This window comes from Theobroma cacao, chromosome 4 (assembly GCF_053813885.1).
Source record: "Theobroma cacao isolate CCN51 chromosome 4, ASM5381388v1, whole genome shotgun sequence".
Lineage (NCBI taxonomy): Eukaryota > Viridiplantae > Streptophyta > Magnoliopsida > Malvales > Malvaceae > Theobroma > Theobroma cacao.
In genome coordinates this window covers 27,436,987-27,454,866 of record NC_142642.1, presented here as the reverse complement: position 1 = coordinate 27,454,866, position 17,880 = coordinate 27,436,987, and the positions used below count along the sequence as shown (strand labels likewise).

General features: G+C 34.3%; 1 protein-coding gene across 1 annotated transcript; it reads right to left on the bottom strand.

The window, feature by feature from the left end:
- Positions 1-3,341: 3,341 nt before the first annotated feature.
- Positions 3,342-13,954, bottom strand: LOC18601796 (DNA-directed RNA polymerase 2, chloroplastic/mitochondrial-like). Its single transcript, XM_018120140.2, has 19 exons — positions 12,832-13,954; positions 11,543-11,758; positions 11,323-11,456; positions 11,124-11,190; positions 10,754-10,812; positions 9,971-10,088; positions 9,658-9,771; positions 9,304-9,435; positions 8,801-9,217; positions 8,205-8,255; positions 8,057-8,127; positions 6,859-6,943; positions 6,484-6,636; positions 6,281-6,355; positions 6,080-6,169; positions 5,888-5,935; positions 4,766-4,880; positions 4,581-4,684; positions 3,342-4,149 (listed from the first exon to the last, which is right to left on the bottom strand). The coding sequence occupies exons 1-19, from the start codon at positions 13,768-13,770 to the stop codon at positions 4,039-4,041; spliced, it is 3,099 nt and encodes a 1,032-aa protein (XP_017975629.1). The 5' UTR covers positions 13,771-13,954; the 3' UTR covers positions 3,342-4,038.
- Positions 13,955-17,880: the final 3,926 nt, after the last annotated feature.

Genomic DNA, 17,880 nt, shown 5'->3' with positions numbered 1-17,880 from the left:
CCCATTGTAACCTCTTCTTTTTTTATGAGGGAAAGCCTAAAAACTCAATCTCCAAATCCTTACAGTCACAGGAAAAGGGTTTTAAAGAAAATACGAGTTCCGATCTAACTTGAAAATCATGATACGTCCGTTCCTTCATTATTTATTACCTTCCCTCCCCTGCTTATTTATTCTCTAATGCTAATAACCCTAGGCTAATTGAGTGAAAAATAAAAAACCTTTGAAAGAAGAAGAAGAAAGCAAAGATGAAGGGTTTCGAGGGTTCTAAGGGTAAGGAAAAAGAGGAAGACTGGACCGCCTTCCACTGCTTGGTAGAGGTTGCAGTGGCTGCCCGGGAAGAGTTGGGGAAAGAGAAGTTGATGAAGCAAACAATGAGCCAAACACAAGGGTTGAAGATTGATATTGCTGTCGAGAACTCGCCTGATTCCTTCAAGAAAGCCACACTAGTCCATGAAGAAGCTATCAAGAAGCAGAAACGTGTGGCTTTTCGTTGGCATGTACGCAAACTCAGGGATAACCCCTTCAGCAAGAAACCTCCCCTCATGAGCAAAAAGTATACAAATTGTGTGAGAATAATTTCAAGTAAAATGGAAAACTGAGCAAGTCTCAATCAGAAACCCTTTTGCTGTTTTCTCACAGAGCCAAAGTTCTATAGGAAAGATGGAAATAGTGGAAAAGAGGGGTCATAAACGTTGCGTTGAATCAGGTGAAACCAGTGAAGTAAAGAACCCCAACTGAGGAAGCAAAAGCAGTACTGCCTGAAAGGTTAAAGAAGATGATCAAAGACATGGAAGGAACTGATGAGAAGCTAATCATTCAAAAGCCATTGTTTAAGACTGATTGTAACAAGCATCATGGTCATCTCTCGATAGCTGTGAGCAAAGCAAAGGTGGAGTTTCTTACAGATGAATAGAAGAACATGCTGGTAAGGAGTAATGGGAATAACTCAATGAGTAATGAAGATACATGATTTAATTCGGTTGTGGTCAGCTCTATGTTTAGCTCTGGTAATTGTCAGAAGGGGTGAAGCTGCAATCTGCAATTATAATCAAGGCAATTATAATGTTATTTTCTGATAGCCATGTTGTTTTTGTTTTCATTAAATGTCTTTGTCTTTTTTTTTTTCCTTTAATATTGTTGATTGAGTTTAGTTTTTTTTTTTTTTATTGAAGGAAGGGGATTCTAATTCACTAATCAATTAGTCAAATGTTTGGGTGTGTGTTTGAATTTAATTTATGTCCATAGGATTTAGGCACAAATATCAATCTTTTGCAGCTCCATCCTGCTTCATTGCTTTCCATTTTCACCTGTCAATTGTTAACGATGGAGTGATACAAAAGTTGATATCTATATTCTGAATACTTATATATATATATATATATAATTTTTAATCGTTTAACAAGACCACAGAAAATATGGAAATACAAATTCTTGCCACGCTGCTGAAGAGTAAGACATGTTCTGTTTTGGCTCATAAATTCATAATTTTAGTGTTAAGACATACCATATACATATAAGGACATTACGGGTCAAGGTCACCTTCGGCTAGTTTCATGACAAATTGCAAGTGTTTTGGCCTTCTTCATTGTTTTTCAATGATTGTTGTGTTTTTTTGGTTTAACCAGTGATGTTCGAAGTCTTGACACAGAAATTCAAGCAACACTCTTTGCCCACGTGCCAGCAGTCAAAAGTTAGAAAACACCTAAAAATTCTTAGACTACCAAGGATTTACAAAGAGGAAATTCGACCTTGACCCATCACAAGCTCACCTATATAAAAATTGAAGTAAAGTTCACGTACACTCTTTATGGTATAATTATTTCTCACATAACATTTGAAGTTTTTTTTTTTTTTTTTTTTTGTATAAGATCTTGTATTTTATTTTAATTCCCATAAAAATTAACAGATTAAATATTCAGTTTAATTTTCTGTAAGAAGACAATAAAATCATTTATCTCTTTATTCTTTCTTTATCTGTGTGGATTGATTGTATTTTGAGTTGTATCTTCTCTCCATTTAAGTATTTTGTTCCTTTTTTAATGGGTACAAAAACTGCACATTTGTGTTGGATGTGCTGAGTTTTGGATCTGGTTATAGGTTTCTTTTCATGATTTTAAAGTTGCCAAATTTATTACAGATTTAGTTTTTTTTTTTTGTTTTTCCATTTTGAAATTTGGTTAAGATTGGAGTTTAGTCCTTGAACTGATAATATAAGGGAGGGAGTAGTTTTTGTGACAATTATGATTGTTGTTAAGCACCCCGTGCCTTAGCTAGGTACACTATGCTTGCTGTTGTGGTGATAATTAAGCTGTGATGTTTACTGTAATGAAGGAATGCCTCGGTCTACCCCTTGTGCTGAAACTTTTTCCCTGTGATGTTTTCTAACCTTAAATTGGTTAATATTATTGCTAGCAGATTTTTGTACACAAGAAAATGGATTTATTGTGGTTGACCCCCTCTTATGAAATTATATATAGCATGGGGATTGTCTTTTTTGTAGATAGCAAATGGGGATACTAACCAATATTTTTAATCCCTGTTTTGTGTCTCCTTCTATTATTTGAAAAGGGAAAGTTTCATTCTCTTTTTCTAATGAAATCTGATGAATGCTTTTCCAAAAAAAAAACCCTACCCCCGGCCTTAGTTATTAGGGAACCAATGCTTGGAGGAGTTTCAAATAACCAAACCAGCCTTGTCTACACAATAGGCTGGCTTGGTGCGGGAGTTCTCACTTAACTCATATTTATTTATTTGTTTCATTCTTCTTACACAAAGAAAATGAGACATCCTCCATTAAAATCAAGAAAGGAAACATAACTGAATCCAAAACTTAGCATGTATCCATTAAGAAAGGGAGCAAGGTCCTTAAACAGAGAAAAAATACAATTGAGAATACAACAAATCCAGACAAATAAAGAAAGAATAAAGAGATACAAGATTTTATTGTCTTTTTACAGAAAATTAAACTGACTATTTAACCCTGTCAGTCCTATGAGAACAGAAATAAAATATAAAATTTTATATGAGAAAAAAAAAGAAGTTCAAGATGTTACGTGAAAATTAATTATATCACAACAGGTATATGTAGAATTTATCCTAAAATTTCATCAATATTTCAAGAGGAAATTGAGGAAAGCAGAAAGGTGAAGTTGAAAGAAATTAAATTCAGCACAAAAACAGAAAAAAGTTTCACCATTTCCGGAATCCAGACTTCAGGATTGAAAAATATAAAATGATTTCCCAACTACTTAATAATTTGTAAGCTGTACTATTCTATAAACAACAATAAATTTACTGCTCCTTCTATAAACAAGAATAAATTTACTGCTCATTCTTTACACTGATCAGAAAAGAATATATAATCAGATTCAGTTCAGGTGTAAGGCAGTTTTGCTGCAGCATCACTCAAGATTAGCAGCCTACAATAGAACCTCTTGTTTTCAGCAACTATTTCAAAGACAACCAAGAATCTGTCCCAATCCATCACGACACTTTATCACTTGAGGTATAAATGAATCGTTAGTCAGCTGCAATGCAATGAACATTGCAGAATTTTGACTTCTCAACATTTTATCTAATGATTCTAGACTTCTAGACTTCTAGCCGGGCACATTAACTCCATATAAAAGAAGGTTCTACCAACAACAATTTACATGTCAACTGTACAAGTGTAGCCAATGCTCCAAGTTACAGAGAGTTTGGCATTCTGCACCATATTGAAGTCTCCATGCCATGAACATCTTTCACAATATGTACAAAGTGTACAGCACCAACTCCCTATCGAGAGCACCCGAGCATTTGGCTCTTTGGTTGGTGCATGATCTCCTGCCTAAAGAACAGGGTTCAAATCCCTCTTCCCTCAATTCTAAAAATTAAAAAAAAAACTCCCTATCGGGATTTTTTTTTTCTTATAGGAATCAGTTCTTTTGCCGATAGCACATTCAGAAGCTGAGAGAACAACCCGAGGTAGCACAATGACATCCAAAGAAGCATTAGTTTTGCTCTAAGCTCAGATGAAGAGAAGCCCAAGAGATCAAATCAGTTGAAGAAATAAGGTGATTCTAACACATCTCTTAGATCAAAATCTCCCCGTTCAGGTAAGGGAGGAAAACACAATGTAGGGAAAGACTGCTGAAAGCTTTCCAACAACTGAAAAGGTAAAAACACAAAAAAGAAAATTATGAAATGACAAAAAAAAAAACACTATTTTTTTGCAAAAATATAGTTTATATCAATTCTAGGCCACAATGCAAAAGAAAATTGAAAATTTTTAAATATAATTTACTCAATCTCCTCCCCTATCACCACCACCACCACATTTTTTTCCTTTCCAAAACATGAAGAAGCAAATGGTTCATGTTATCCTCAAGATAAAGTTTAAAGTTCACAGTTGGAGGATCATCTTTAAAAGTCTCATCATAATTTCACTCATTTTTATAATAAATATTTCCTCCTTCTGAAATGAAAAAAATCCTAATTAAGGGAGAAATTTAGATTCATAAAACATGCATTGAACAAATTTTAGCCAAATTACCAGGCATGCTTGAAAAAACAGGATTTCAAAAGGCAAAGACACTTACATTCTCCAGTATTGGTACTTCATACAGTTCAACAAAATTTTCTCTTAGTATCCTGTTCATTTTATCCACATCACTTGCATGCGTCCAATATGAATCATGAACTCCTGTAAGCATACATCAGTATAGTAATTTGAAATTGACCATAAGAATGAGGTATCAAAATACAACGAAATCAACTACAACACCTGCAAAGGTTAAGCCTGCCTTTTTACAGGCAACTGCGGTCATCATCATATGAGACCCATCCAGAGAGTGAACAAAATTTGGTGGGAAAGCTGTCCTCTGTCGCTTGACCATAACCTAAAGCAGGAAATAAATCATCAGGTTTAAGATTTGGCATGGGCAAGTGTAACCCATGTCAATAAAAGGTCCAGCCTCCAGGCATACTTCATCACAAAGTCTATCATAGCTTAGCATTCCCCAATAAAATGAAGTGCATGTACATGTGTATTAAAAGAATTAGAATGAAGCTAAGGTGGGCAGTAAACAAAAATCATATGGAATTCAAAACAGCTGAAGATTGACAGAGTGACTGTCGTGGCCAATCAGTTCTGATGTTGGCCATCTAACTGCATATTCTACAATATAATATATATATATATATATATATATATATATTAGTAAACATGATAACTTTATTGTTTATGAGTTTTTTACATAGGAGGAATTCATATAATGCAATTCTAAAAGTCTTCAACTTGTTAGTGTGCAAGTTAAATTCTAGACTCCTACCTTATGCTAAAATATACAGAGTTATAGGGGCATGTCCATAAAATATAACAAACCTAAATATCCTATTCTCACAGGAACATGGTTGGATAAGCAGTAAGCTCATTGTGCCTGTCCCTCTTTTATAATCAGTCTCATAACAATTAACCTATTAAACATAAATTAAGGAAAATAAAAATCTTTGCATCTTGTTAATCTTTATCCTGCCAAACCCCTCATCAATACCGTAACACACCATCCACCTCTTCCTTTTTCCTTCTTCTTTCTTGTCACTATCATGAAAAATTGATATAATCAAATGGTTAGCCCATCACAACAGAAAACACTGGTTCATATATGATTGAAAAACCAGTGAAAAAGCTCTGAGCAATATCTGACCTAATTGTGTAACTTGTGCTATTTTTTGCACTAAAAATCCTGTGATTCTCAGATTTTCAGTCATAAGAGCACGTTGTCTTAGAATCTTGGTTTGACATGCCGTGTTCGGTGATTTACCAAAGCCAGGGCATGCAGAATTCAGCAAGTAAATCTAACATATACAGAAGTATAAACCAGAAAACTGAGATAGGTTAATGTACCTTTTCAGTTTCACGTTGCAGTGTTAAAACCTGAAGCGAAGTTTTTATCTGCCAATTTAACAGGAAGAAGTTAAATGACTTGAAATAGTTTTAGTTTTCTTAAATTTAATAAAGATATTAGCAGATTCATTTCTTTTTTGATAATATTGATATTACCAGATTCTAAGTTTCCACAAACATTCTAATACTCACAAGATGCCTTCCTAATACCCGGTATGGTTGTACGACAGGAAGTCCAAGTGGAGTTGTCCACCTCACTGGCTGATTTTCAGATGCAATAATCTGTTCATGTTCAACAGTTCAAGCAAAAAGCCATCCAATAAATTTAAATATATAGAAAATAGCAACATGAAGAAAAACTGGGCAGAGAGAAAGTGATAGAGTGGGAGACACCTTTGCACATTCACCAAGCCAATTCATGATAGCACGTGCAGCTTGAAACATCTCTCCTAAGGCAGTTAAGGTTGTCTACCCCACAAATAAATTAAAGTTTATCATTAATTGACAGCACAGGAGAGAATGCAATATCATAAAGCAGGCCCATACTTGGCAAAACTAGTTGAAGCTAAAGTAGTGGAAGTCCCAGCATTCGTTACCTTAGCAGCATAACAAGAAGCACCAAAGATCTCTTTGTCATCTGTAATTACACCACGTTCCTTCAACCTCCTCTTGATTTGATCTCGTGCACCAATGTAAGTTACTCCATAGACTGAGGTCATCACTGTCTGCTTCACCAGTTTCCTATCCACCTTGACAATAACTCCAGCCATCAGAATTAACTACCACATATACTAAATAGCACATAGCTTCCAGTCAAGATGGATATACACTCAGCAAGTTGCCAATGCCATACTTGCAACATGAATGATTACGATGCACAAGAACAAAACAATAATAGCATAAGGTTTTTGGCAGACTCTTAACTAGTCTAATATTTTTGTCACTATCATATGCGGAAGGCCATGGAATACCTGGTTAACTAATACTTTTGCATGCAATGCATCTGGAAAAACGGCAGGATCTTTCTGTGCATCCCTCCTGATGATATCAAGTACTCTACATTCAGAACACGAGTTCTTTTGTTATTTGTATTGTTATATTAAACTGACTTGAAAAGCATTTTGTCGTCAGAAATATATGTAAACCGTAAAATAGAAATCTTTCATTATATAGGATATAATACATGTGAATGCTATAATTATGTACCAGACAGTGACACGTAAGGATTAACCTTTGGCATTTTAACTGCTCCTTAGGTTTTCAAGGATTGCACAACCAATAAACTAGGATCCCTGCTTGCTATGATTGTCCAAATGTATTATACCAAACAGAGAATATGCATACAGATAGCATATAGAATGTGGTAAAGCACAGTTTCGGACCTTTTCTTCCTGAGCCAACTAGTTGGCCAACACAACAGGAAGAAGCCTCCCCCATAACACCCTGCAATTCTCAACTTAAACCCGAGACTTCAAGTATCCCTTTACTTTGAATGGAATGAAGGCTGATTAGGTTATACTTAACTCACAACACATACTTGGCTTTTTAGCTTTCAATCAAAGCAAGTGCTTAGTTTTGTTCTGTTTCCACTTTCAAATAATTTGCAAACAGAGGGAAACACCCTCCCCCACGCTTCCCAAAGAATAGATATGTAAATATAATTATGAGTTATCTGCCCTTGATTAATGGAGAGTATATCATAATAATCCTGCAAATAAATGCATCTGTACATGTGCATCAGTGCGTTCAGTATTAGCTGAACATTTTTGGTGTGAATTCTTCATCTTAAATGCTAAACATGCAGCCAGTACCAGAATCTTTTAAGTTCGCAAAACAGAATAAAGTTACTGTTCTCATATGGTACAAACTGAAATCTAACAAGAGAGTTCTACATTCCAGTTATTAGTCAGTTAAATGTTAACTGTGTTATTTCCTTTGTCAAAATCATCAACAAAAGCTGGATAAGAACTATCACTTCAATTAATTTTCTTCAAAAGGACACTGCCAGACAAATCTAGTTTTTTCTTTCATTTCTTAGAGGGGAGGGAGGAAAAGTGCAGTAAAGAAGAGAATTAATTCAAAAGCTCACTCAGAAATGGTTATCTCAAATCAGAGGATCAGGATCAATTATTAATAGGTTTCATTTGAACCTACAAAAAAATGGCTTACCTAGCAGCTATTCCTGAGTAAACATCTGCCGGTTTCTCACCTGCAACCAGATTGACTGAAGCTGCTCCCAACTGGAAGTTTAAATTATAAGCAGAAGCAAAAAGGTATAATACTTTCAATCATAACTTCTGATTGACAAAAAGGATACCTTGTCTCTTCCAAGTGCAGCATAGTGTTGTAAACCATTGCAGGAACCATCCTAGAGGAGGCAAGAAAAAAGAGAGGCAGCTAATCAGTTTATGGGCTTAAAGAGCAAGCAGAGGCTTAAAGATGCGAGGAAACAAGAATTGCCACTATATACAAGAAAGAAGGTAGAACACATTCCACAGGATAAAATTCAAACTGAAAATATTCCTAATTCTAAGTTGGTATTTGTTTGAATGATATAAATCATGAACATATTAGCTAATCACTAAGTAGCCCAGTAGAAAAAAAAAATCCATGTAATTTAGATATAGGAAACCTGCAAAATAATGACAATAACAGACGCATTTATAGACATAAATTAAACTGTTTGATATTCCATCATGTTGCTCAATATATGTTCTGTTTCTTTTCTGTTTTTTCTCGAGTGTGTGTCTGTATACACACACACACACACAACACACATATATATTACATTCTAACAACCCTACAGATGAGCTATTCAAAATTCATCAATTGTGCTCCTAATAAAAGATCATTGGCTAATAATCATGCAAACAAAATATAGGAGCAACATCTTGGGGCAACAAAAAAAGTTACCTGATGCACAGGTATATGTGAAACAAATGTCTCAGGAGAGGAGCTTCTCAAAGCTTCAGCGAGATTAATGCACACAGCTAAGCACTGAAATGGATCTTCTGCTTTTAACCACCAGCGCTTTCCTTCAAGTGGTCTGTCTGCAGAGTCAAATATATCATCCAGATGATTCTCGGTGAAAGCCAATCGACCCTCATGAGACAATTTGTCCACCCCACCAGCATACAGATTTGCGAGATGTATTTTTAGCCAGCGTAAACCTGATTTTCCAAGAGGGCGACCCTCTCCAAACTCCAAAATACCCCGACAAAGATCTGAACCAAGATGATTCAAATATGGGTGCATAGGATATGCACGCCCTCGAAAATCAAGATTGTGAGGGTAATAAAAACCTTCTTCATCTTTCATTTTCCGAGCTACCTGCTCCCAGTTTTAAAGAGTTGGGATAAGTCTGGTTTCTAAAAATACTAATATACTAGCATATTATGAAGGTAAACAGATCTTACAGCAAGTTTAAGCTCTACATCACAGCGCAGTGAATGCCTCTCTCTATTTTCCTTTTTTACAGATCTGACTTTCCACTTCCATTTCCTCAGCACTGCTTCATCCTCACTATCCGGCTTCTCTGGTAAGGGAACCTGCAAGATTTGAAGATAACTATTTCCGCTTGTTGTCAGGGAATCAAAATTAACGGAAATAGAACCAGGCTGAATTTTACATCTTCCTTAACAACCATAAAAAAACAGAACAATAAGTAGCCAAAAAGTGCCTTGTGTTGAAAAAAGGTCAAAAAAAAAGGAAAAAATATAAAAAAGAGATACAGTTGCTCAGGAAAAGGGAAAAGAGATTTAGTAACTCACGTCCTTACGGTCCACCAGGTCTGCAAGACGGCCTCCACTAGTCCATATTCTATCAACAACATTAAGAACCCGCTTATTTACCCTCCATTTGGTACATCCAAGTGTATCCAGAGCCTAGCAGGTTATTTATACAAATCATCATTTTCCTTGCAAAACACAAGCTAATCAAATGAAATCTAAATTTACAAGTGCCACTGACAGAGCCAGCAGTAAGGTACTGACTTCCCATGTCTGAATACCATTGGGGTTCAGATCAAACAATATAAAGTTGGAAAAGTTAAAAAGAAAATTAACAATTAAAGAAATTTTCAACCTCAAAGACCGGTTCTAACTGCTTCCTAGGGGTCCTCTTGACAGCTTCACGTTGCTGTTTAACTCCATGTGTGCGCATAATGTAGGACGGTATGAACAAGTATGCTCCTCTGTCATAGCTGAAAAGGACAAAAAAATAGAATTTACCCACATGGTATCTAGAATACAAACCATCTTACCAGCAAAAAGATAATTTTGCAAGCTGATTGATAAGAAATGCCAAGTTTTCAAAATGCTATACTTGAGCCCAGTCTTTATCTAGTAAGCATGTCATGGAATCGCAATCTGTCTTCAAAAGTAGATGACTTCATCCTTTCAAATTGTTCTGAACATATCCTTCATACATTTTACTTTATCTAGAATACAGTTGATTTATAGTCCAATTTGCCTAAAATGCCTCCAACATTTCTACAGAAAACAAATAAATAAAACAGACAATCTATACCCTCCCATTTACAGGAACTGCCCACTCTGGTCCTCCTAATCCAGCATCCTAAGCCTGTAATCCTGGTCAGTGGTTACTGCTGGTCTTGAACAGGCAGCATCCAATCTTAATTTGACCTCTGACTAAATACCTATACTAAGGCATTGGTTAAAGTAATAAGGCTCTACATTGCAAAAAAACCTGAGAAGTAACGTTATGCATCATGCATCAAACCATCTAAATTAAGAAATATTCTGTATCTTTTGGAACTTGAAGACTAGTTTCAATGCAAATTATCCAAAATCTCAAACCAAGGGAAAAGCAAACTATAATCTTGACATGAAACTGAAAATAACATACCCTGTCCACTTGACCGGGGGCACCAACATTGGCATATAAGGAATCACCATGTGCCTTGCCTGTGCAAAGAAAGAATCAAAGAACAAATATATGTTTCCTTCTCTTAGGGATTTGAAAAAACGAACATCTGCAACTAGCGCATTGAGGTAGCACCTATCCTCGCCCCACAACACACACAACAATAAAAGGAGAAAGAAGGGTGGGAAATTATTAAATGTCACTTAAATCTTATACTCTAGATATTAGTTTACAAGTCATCCTCTTTGGAAACTTACATGGATCCATCAACTTCAATCATACGATTTAAACAACAAAGGAATAATAATATGTAAAATATCCTCCAAAAAAGGGCCATAACCCATTTACTTACAGTTCTCTCAAGGCCTTTGCGAACTAGTGGGTTACATTCAATAACACCATATCTTCTGCCAGTTTTCCTGCAGAAAGAAATGCCCAAAAACAGCAATTTGAAGTGAATATAGCTCTGGCCAAAAAAAATGACTATATTATCTGATGTTATCACTGAGAGAGAGTATTAGCCTATCAAAAGACAAGAAACCATTCCTCACTTGTTTTCTTTTACTACAGTTCTTAAAGAATGCACAAATGCAGGCCGAACATCAGGGGGACAATCAGCTAACTGATCAGCTGGAGGCTGTATATAAGCAGTTTGCATTAATAACTCAATAAGATGGCTTCCAACCTGGGAAAAATAAAGCATAGGTCAGAAGTTTAAGAAATGCATGATTACAGGAAATTTTATTAGAGATTACAGGAAATTAGATTAACCTTAGCCTTCGCATCCTGGCCCCAGGGCTTCGTGTCATCCTGCCCCTTCACTATTTGCCTCACTGCTGGTAGCTTTTGTTTCTTTATCAAATCGGTCACCTTTTTCCTTAACTTCTCTTGTTCCTTAATCTCAGCATTAGGCTTATCTCCTTCATCTTCGTTCTTTTTGTCAACCCTTTTTTTCTTTGTTTTCTCCAAGAACTTGTGTATTCTAACCTAACCATGACAGAATGCTTTTGAATCAGTGCTAAATTTTAAAGAAAGAATAAGTAGCTCTAGACTAACAGCAACAGGTAAGGAATACTGCAGCATCGAGTGTCACCCAAGTCAAGACAAAGAAAAAATGCCAAAGACAAATGTGAGCGTTGGAGTCCAAGTCCCAAAAATATTGCACTAACCATGAAATGAAGCGTGAATATGGATTTAAGTAACATAGGGAAAAAGGAGAGAAGAAATGTTATCATGTCCGATATGGAAAAAGGTGTGAGAATTGAAAGTCCCCTGACAGAGATAACATGTATGATATAACAATATAGACTGTCCAATTTCAGAAAAAGAAATGCAAGTATATAACTTTTCTTGCCTGATATTTATATCATGATATCGTATAAAAATAAAGTTGTTATTGTCTTTGAAAGATAGAAAATGGAGCATTTTGATATACTTCCATGTCTTAGCCAGGTTTCATATATGTCAAATAACTCTGGTTATTTTAAATTTCAAAATAAATAGTCAACATATATCAGATGAGACAATGAGTTGACTTCAAATTTAAAATAACCCAACATCCTAAACCGTGCCAAAACATAAAGGTTTCAATATCTTCATCTTAAACAAGCATAATATCAGTGCACTTTTTTAATTTGGAAAAATATAGATTAAAACATCTATTGCTTGCAACACAACCATATTTAAGTTTCTTAGACAAATTTTATCAAGTAACCATTGAAGTAATCTGGCCAGAAATTTTTAGTTCTAGGTTTTGTCATTCTAACAAATCATGATGCATTTAGAAAATTTTGGATTCTATTTTCTCTCTCCTGTGTCTATTTCTGTATGTGCTTACCTTCTATTGTCTGTATCTCAGCTTTAACCTAAAATAACTATAACACATAAATCATTCACCTAAGCATATTTTGAAGCATTTTCCAACTAAATTCAGTCACACATTAAACAGTAGGTTTTCCATAGTCAGTTGTACAACCAACTATTTAAATCTCAAATAAAACCAAATACAGCATAAAATCATAAAATATATAGAGAGAAAAGTGGCATTGAATCTCACTCACCTCCTGCTCAATGGCATCACCTATCAGACAAGCAGCCTGTACAACTCGAGCACAACCATGTTCCCCTCCAGTCATAAGCAGTCCCATCAACTTGTGCATTGTGATAACTGCCGTCATATCAGCTGGCAACTGATCCAAGTAACCGGCATAACCTGCTCTAAGTTTCCCTAACCTATACAACTCTTGCTCCTTAATAATAGCATCACGCAAAGGCTCAAACCAACCAAGAAACAAAGACTTGATATAAGGCAAATTGGGTGCCAATTTATGCTCACACATATCCATCAAAAGTTCCCTATACTCTTTTGCAGCTTGTTCCCATGCCTCTGTCTCAATCTTCACTTGCCTTCTTCTCAAGAACCGATACTTGCTTTCGCCCATTCCTCTCTCTATTATTTGGCACCTTCTACGCCTATTTCCAGTCTCTCTCCTCTGTTCTTTCTTCATTTCATCCAACAATTCTTTGATTTCTTCAACAACAGACACATCCTCTTCAACATCAGTTGATGAAACTGCCTCTGCCACACTCACATACCCTCTTGGGCACAAACCACTGCACCCAATCTCATTCCTTGGAAACCCAAAACTTTGCTTCCCTATATACTCCACATTAGTTAACACCTCACCAATTCTTCTACCACCCATATCAAGAAACCTTGAGTTTGAGCAAAAGGATCCAAACTTTAAACCCCGAAACTTTGATTTCTCATGAAAAATGGAATCCTGAGAAGTACCCAGAAAGCTATAAGTTCTAGCAAAGCATTGAAAACTATGGGTTCTTCTCGATATGGCATGTTTAGCTATGTTTCTCCACATAACTATGGAAATCTTTGGAGGGTTCTGGTAAAGAATTGAGGGATTTCTATTATCCAAAGGAACAAAATGATCGAATTTGTCTAAAAGATTGGAAGAAATTAATGGGGTTTCGATGATGGACATCAAATTATTAAATAAATGGTGAAACTGGAAATGAAGTGGGATTTTTGGGCAGATTTTGAGAGAAGAGAAAATGGGTTTGAGAAAATAACGTCTTAAGAAAAAATAAAATTCATAGAGAGAGTCAAGTAATATAGAGAAAGGGAAGCAGTAGCCGCCTTAAACCCTTCTTAAACCTTGTCTGACTAAAATGTTTTGTTTTGAGCTTGCTTCGGTTGCCCTGTGACAGTGAAGGGGTGTGTTTTTGTAATTTAGAGATTTTTTGGAGCATTGAGATGCGATGGGAAATGATGATAATGGAAATATGGGCCAATTAAAAAGGAAGCTTAAGTTTTTTCCAAAGAAGAAAGCCTAATCATTAAAGGTCTGAAAACTCTTGGGTCAAAACAATTCTGAATTTGGATCATAATTCGACACCTAAGGTAAGGATTGCCATATGTTTTGGGCCTTTTGGAAGGGGGGAAGCCATATGACTAACACCAAGAAATCAAATTTTCATTTTTCTTTGAGAATCTTATGCAAAAATTTAAAAGAATTACTATTAGATTATGACCATTTAAATTCCATAAGTAGGGTTTTAAGATTCCTTAGTCGTCTCTCATTAGGTTATATTCAAAGAAATTAATAAATCAAATAAAAAATTAATAAATATATATATATTAACATTCTAATATTACTGTCAATAGATAAAACAATAATTTAATTGAAAAATCTTTTAGAATTTCATTTAGTTATCCTTTAAAAAAGGCTCTGTTTGTGCAGCTTGGGTGGGTATGTACCTTCTTAAACAAGAGCTTTTGGCAAGTCAAAACTCTAAATATTTGTAGCTGGCATTGGAGGAAGATTTTGAAGTCGAGGGATGGATGCAGCCAGGTTTTTACTCAAGCTATTCTACAAGGAATGGCGAAACTACTTTCTTGTGGCATGATAATTGGCATTCTAGTGGTCCTTTGCTTAGCAAGTACGGCAGAAGCCCCATTTAAGAAAAAAACTTAAATTATTGATGTCTTAATAAGAGAAGGGAATTGGAATTGGCCCATGGCTCATTCTAGTGCTTTACTGGAAGTACAGAATGGCCTTCTCAGTAGCACTCTTCCTGAAGTTAAACAAGATGTAGTGAGCTTGGTCTCAAGTCTAGAGTTTATACATACTAGTACCACGTGGGACTGCTTGATTTGTAATAAGCCTAAAATCTCCTAGCATAGGTATGTTGTTCGTTTAGAATCCATAAGGCCTGAAGAACGTATTCGATTATGGGCTCCTGAAGATGTGTATAATGTGTTAAAAAATAATGAAGTAAGTTCTTCTACCTTTTTGCTTGTTCATGTATTTCGTTGACAAAAATTTAGATGCAAGCATGCATGCTACTTAATTTCTAATTTTTTTTACATCTACAATATATATATATAAATATATAAGTGCTTACTAATTTGATAAACATAAAAAAACTTTCCTATTTGATAAACGTCAGCAATAAATACAAAAAGATAAGTGGACAATAGTGCTTCCAGTTTAAATCAATGTAATGCATGCTTAAGTTTAAACTTTACTAATTCAAATGCACATATGTATATATTATCTTCTTATTCGAGAGGCACACTCTTGCATTATATATATGTACATACATCAATCACCGTATTCATTTAAACTTGAAGCCACTCGGTTATTTGGTTGCCGCAAGTAAGTGGAAGAAGGGAAAGGAAGGCATGCGATGAGAGAGCAAAATGGATAAATAGAGCTGTTTTTCAAGTTGATTTATTGGATATATTCTTTCAATGAGTCCATGCAAATGGTCTTTGCTGTAGTTTCCTCCGAATTGAAAAGAAAGAGGAGCGAAGCGTTTTCGTACAATAAAGGACCGAAAAGAAAAAAAAATTGTGTTTCTACCGACTTTGACGCATTAGCCTCGCGGAGAGCTTGCTCACCAGAAAATTTCCAATCTAAGGCAGTAAAAAGTGTTAAAAATGTTGACGAAAAAGTCAAAAAGAAACTAAAATAAAAAGAATGAAATAATAATAATAAAAGAATGAGCATGATCCATCCATCGAAGTTTTGATAGTTGCATTGCTCGCCTGTAATATTCGTCAATAGTACTTTTGCTCATCTTTTTCTCTTATTTCCAATGCTAGAGTGGTGCCTCGCTTTGCATGGGGTTAATTTTTTGATAAAGATTAATTTTAAATTACATAATATTATAAACAAAATAATAATAATTAAAAAGTAATTTTAATTTGTAAAAATTATAAATAATAGTAATCATAATAAATTAAACTTATTCTTTTAAAGAATCGATATTTTAAAAAGATTTTCTTATGACTTACCAAGTAAAAATTTTTATTTAAATCATTTTTAAAAATATTCTACTTTTTATATCTTAATATATGTTAATATTAACATAATCATATTTTGTTAATCATGATGATTCCAATAGTAAAATAAAATTAAAATTAAGAAAATTTAATATATTGAAAGTTATTATTCATAAGCTGCATAATTTATATGAGTAGCGAAATAAAAAAAAAGCTACATAATTTATATAATAAAATTACTAAAATAAAATGAATATTAATAATGCCTATTAAATTTTTTTTAATTTTAATGATGAAATTTTATGAGTTATCTTCAATTTTAATTATTTTTTTATCTTATGCTTTTATAACTATTTAGAATTAATCCACCTTACGAAGATAATTTTGAGATTGCCAATAATTTTAGTAAGTTATTATTAACTTTATTCAATAAATTATTTTATTTTTTATTGCTTGTCAAAAAAATAGTTTAAATTTTTTATTTTTATCCTTTTTGAAGTAATTTTATAAATTTAATTTATAGATAAAAAAATTGCATAAAGAAAATAAATTGACTAAATCTAAAGTTGAATCGGTTAGGGCTTGATTGAATCCAACCCATTTCTTCTTTTTCTTGTTTTTGTATCCGTAAAACGACGTGGTTTTGATTTTCCTTAAACCTAGCTGGCACCCCCTTGCTCTTTTCTTCATTTTTGCTCTCTTCTGACCCTAGCAACCAACCCATTTCTCTAAACCCTCTCTCCCTAACTCAGCCACCGACGTCGTCGCCTTTGCCAGACCGGGCATTTTCGGCAACAACTCCCTCTTTCTTTCCCTTTCCTCTTTTCTTCCCCTTCCTTCTACCACCAATTTCCTCTCTTTCTAAAAAAACCTACCCACCGTTCCTCTCGAAGTGCAAGTTTCCTTCACTCTATTTCACTCTATTTTTTTTTTGTTTTTTTTTTTGGAAGTGGTTTTTTGCTTCCTTGCCTATTGATGTTTTCTGGAGTAAGACTCAATTGAATCAAAGCCAGAGCGTAAGTTGGTTTTAGTGAGCATTAAAAGAAAATGCCACACATGCATCCTCAACAAATCAAATAATACTGAGATGATATGGAGTCTTTTGAATGAGATGTTGTAGTTACTTGTAAAGACGTGTGATTTGGAGTTCAGAATTTTAAATTAGATTGCAACCTATTTTTTATTGAAATGGAATGAATTACTGAGCAGGGGGATTTTGGTATGACTTTGTGGCTTTATGTTGCTTTTAAGTATTCATTTGTCTGTAAATTGATGATAGGGATGTTTGTTTTTGGTGATCTATTTTTTGATGGCTTCTCCTGGGCAGGTTGTCATCATGATTTTTTGAGATGATATGATGATCAAGGCATAGCATCTGAAAATCATGTGCTCTGTTTTTGTATTTAAGGAACCTATCCTTGTTCTTTTACGAATGAAATCTATTAATTTAAAAAAAATAAATAAAATAATATTAAATATATTTTAAACAGAAGTTATCCAAAAAGAGTCACGACGTTGCCAAACTTGGAAGCCCTTTTGCGCATCCTTTTACTTATGATATATAGATTTAGTAATAGTAAGTCAACAAAAATCGAATTATTAGTTAAAAATTTCAATGTCACAATTATTATTTTACATCTGGCTTATTTCTCTTTATTTTTTATTGCCATATATATTCTTGTGTTAATTGTGAGTTGAAATTTGTATTTGTCCCTCTATTATCTTAATTTTGTTATTTTAATCTTTTTCATTTAATTTTAATGAATTTAATTTATATATTTTTATTAAAAATTGAGTTAAAAAT

Coding starts and splice junctions, on each gene's coding strand:
- LOC18601796 (XM_018120140.2), bottom strand. CDS start 13,770: ATGTCCATCATCGAAACCCCATTAATTTCTTCCAATCTTTTAGACAAA. Junction 4,685..4,765: donor GGCAGGCTTAACCTTTGCAG/GTGTTGTAGTTG, acceptor GTATGCTTACAG/GAGTTCATGATTCATATTGG. Junction 4,150..4,580: donor AAGTACCAATACTGGAGAAT/GTAAGTGTCTTT, acceptor TTACCTTTTCAG/TTGTTGGAAAGCTTTCAGCA.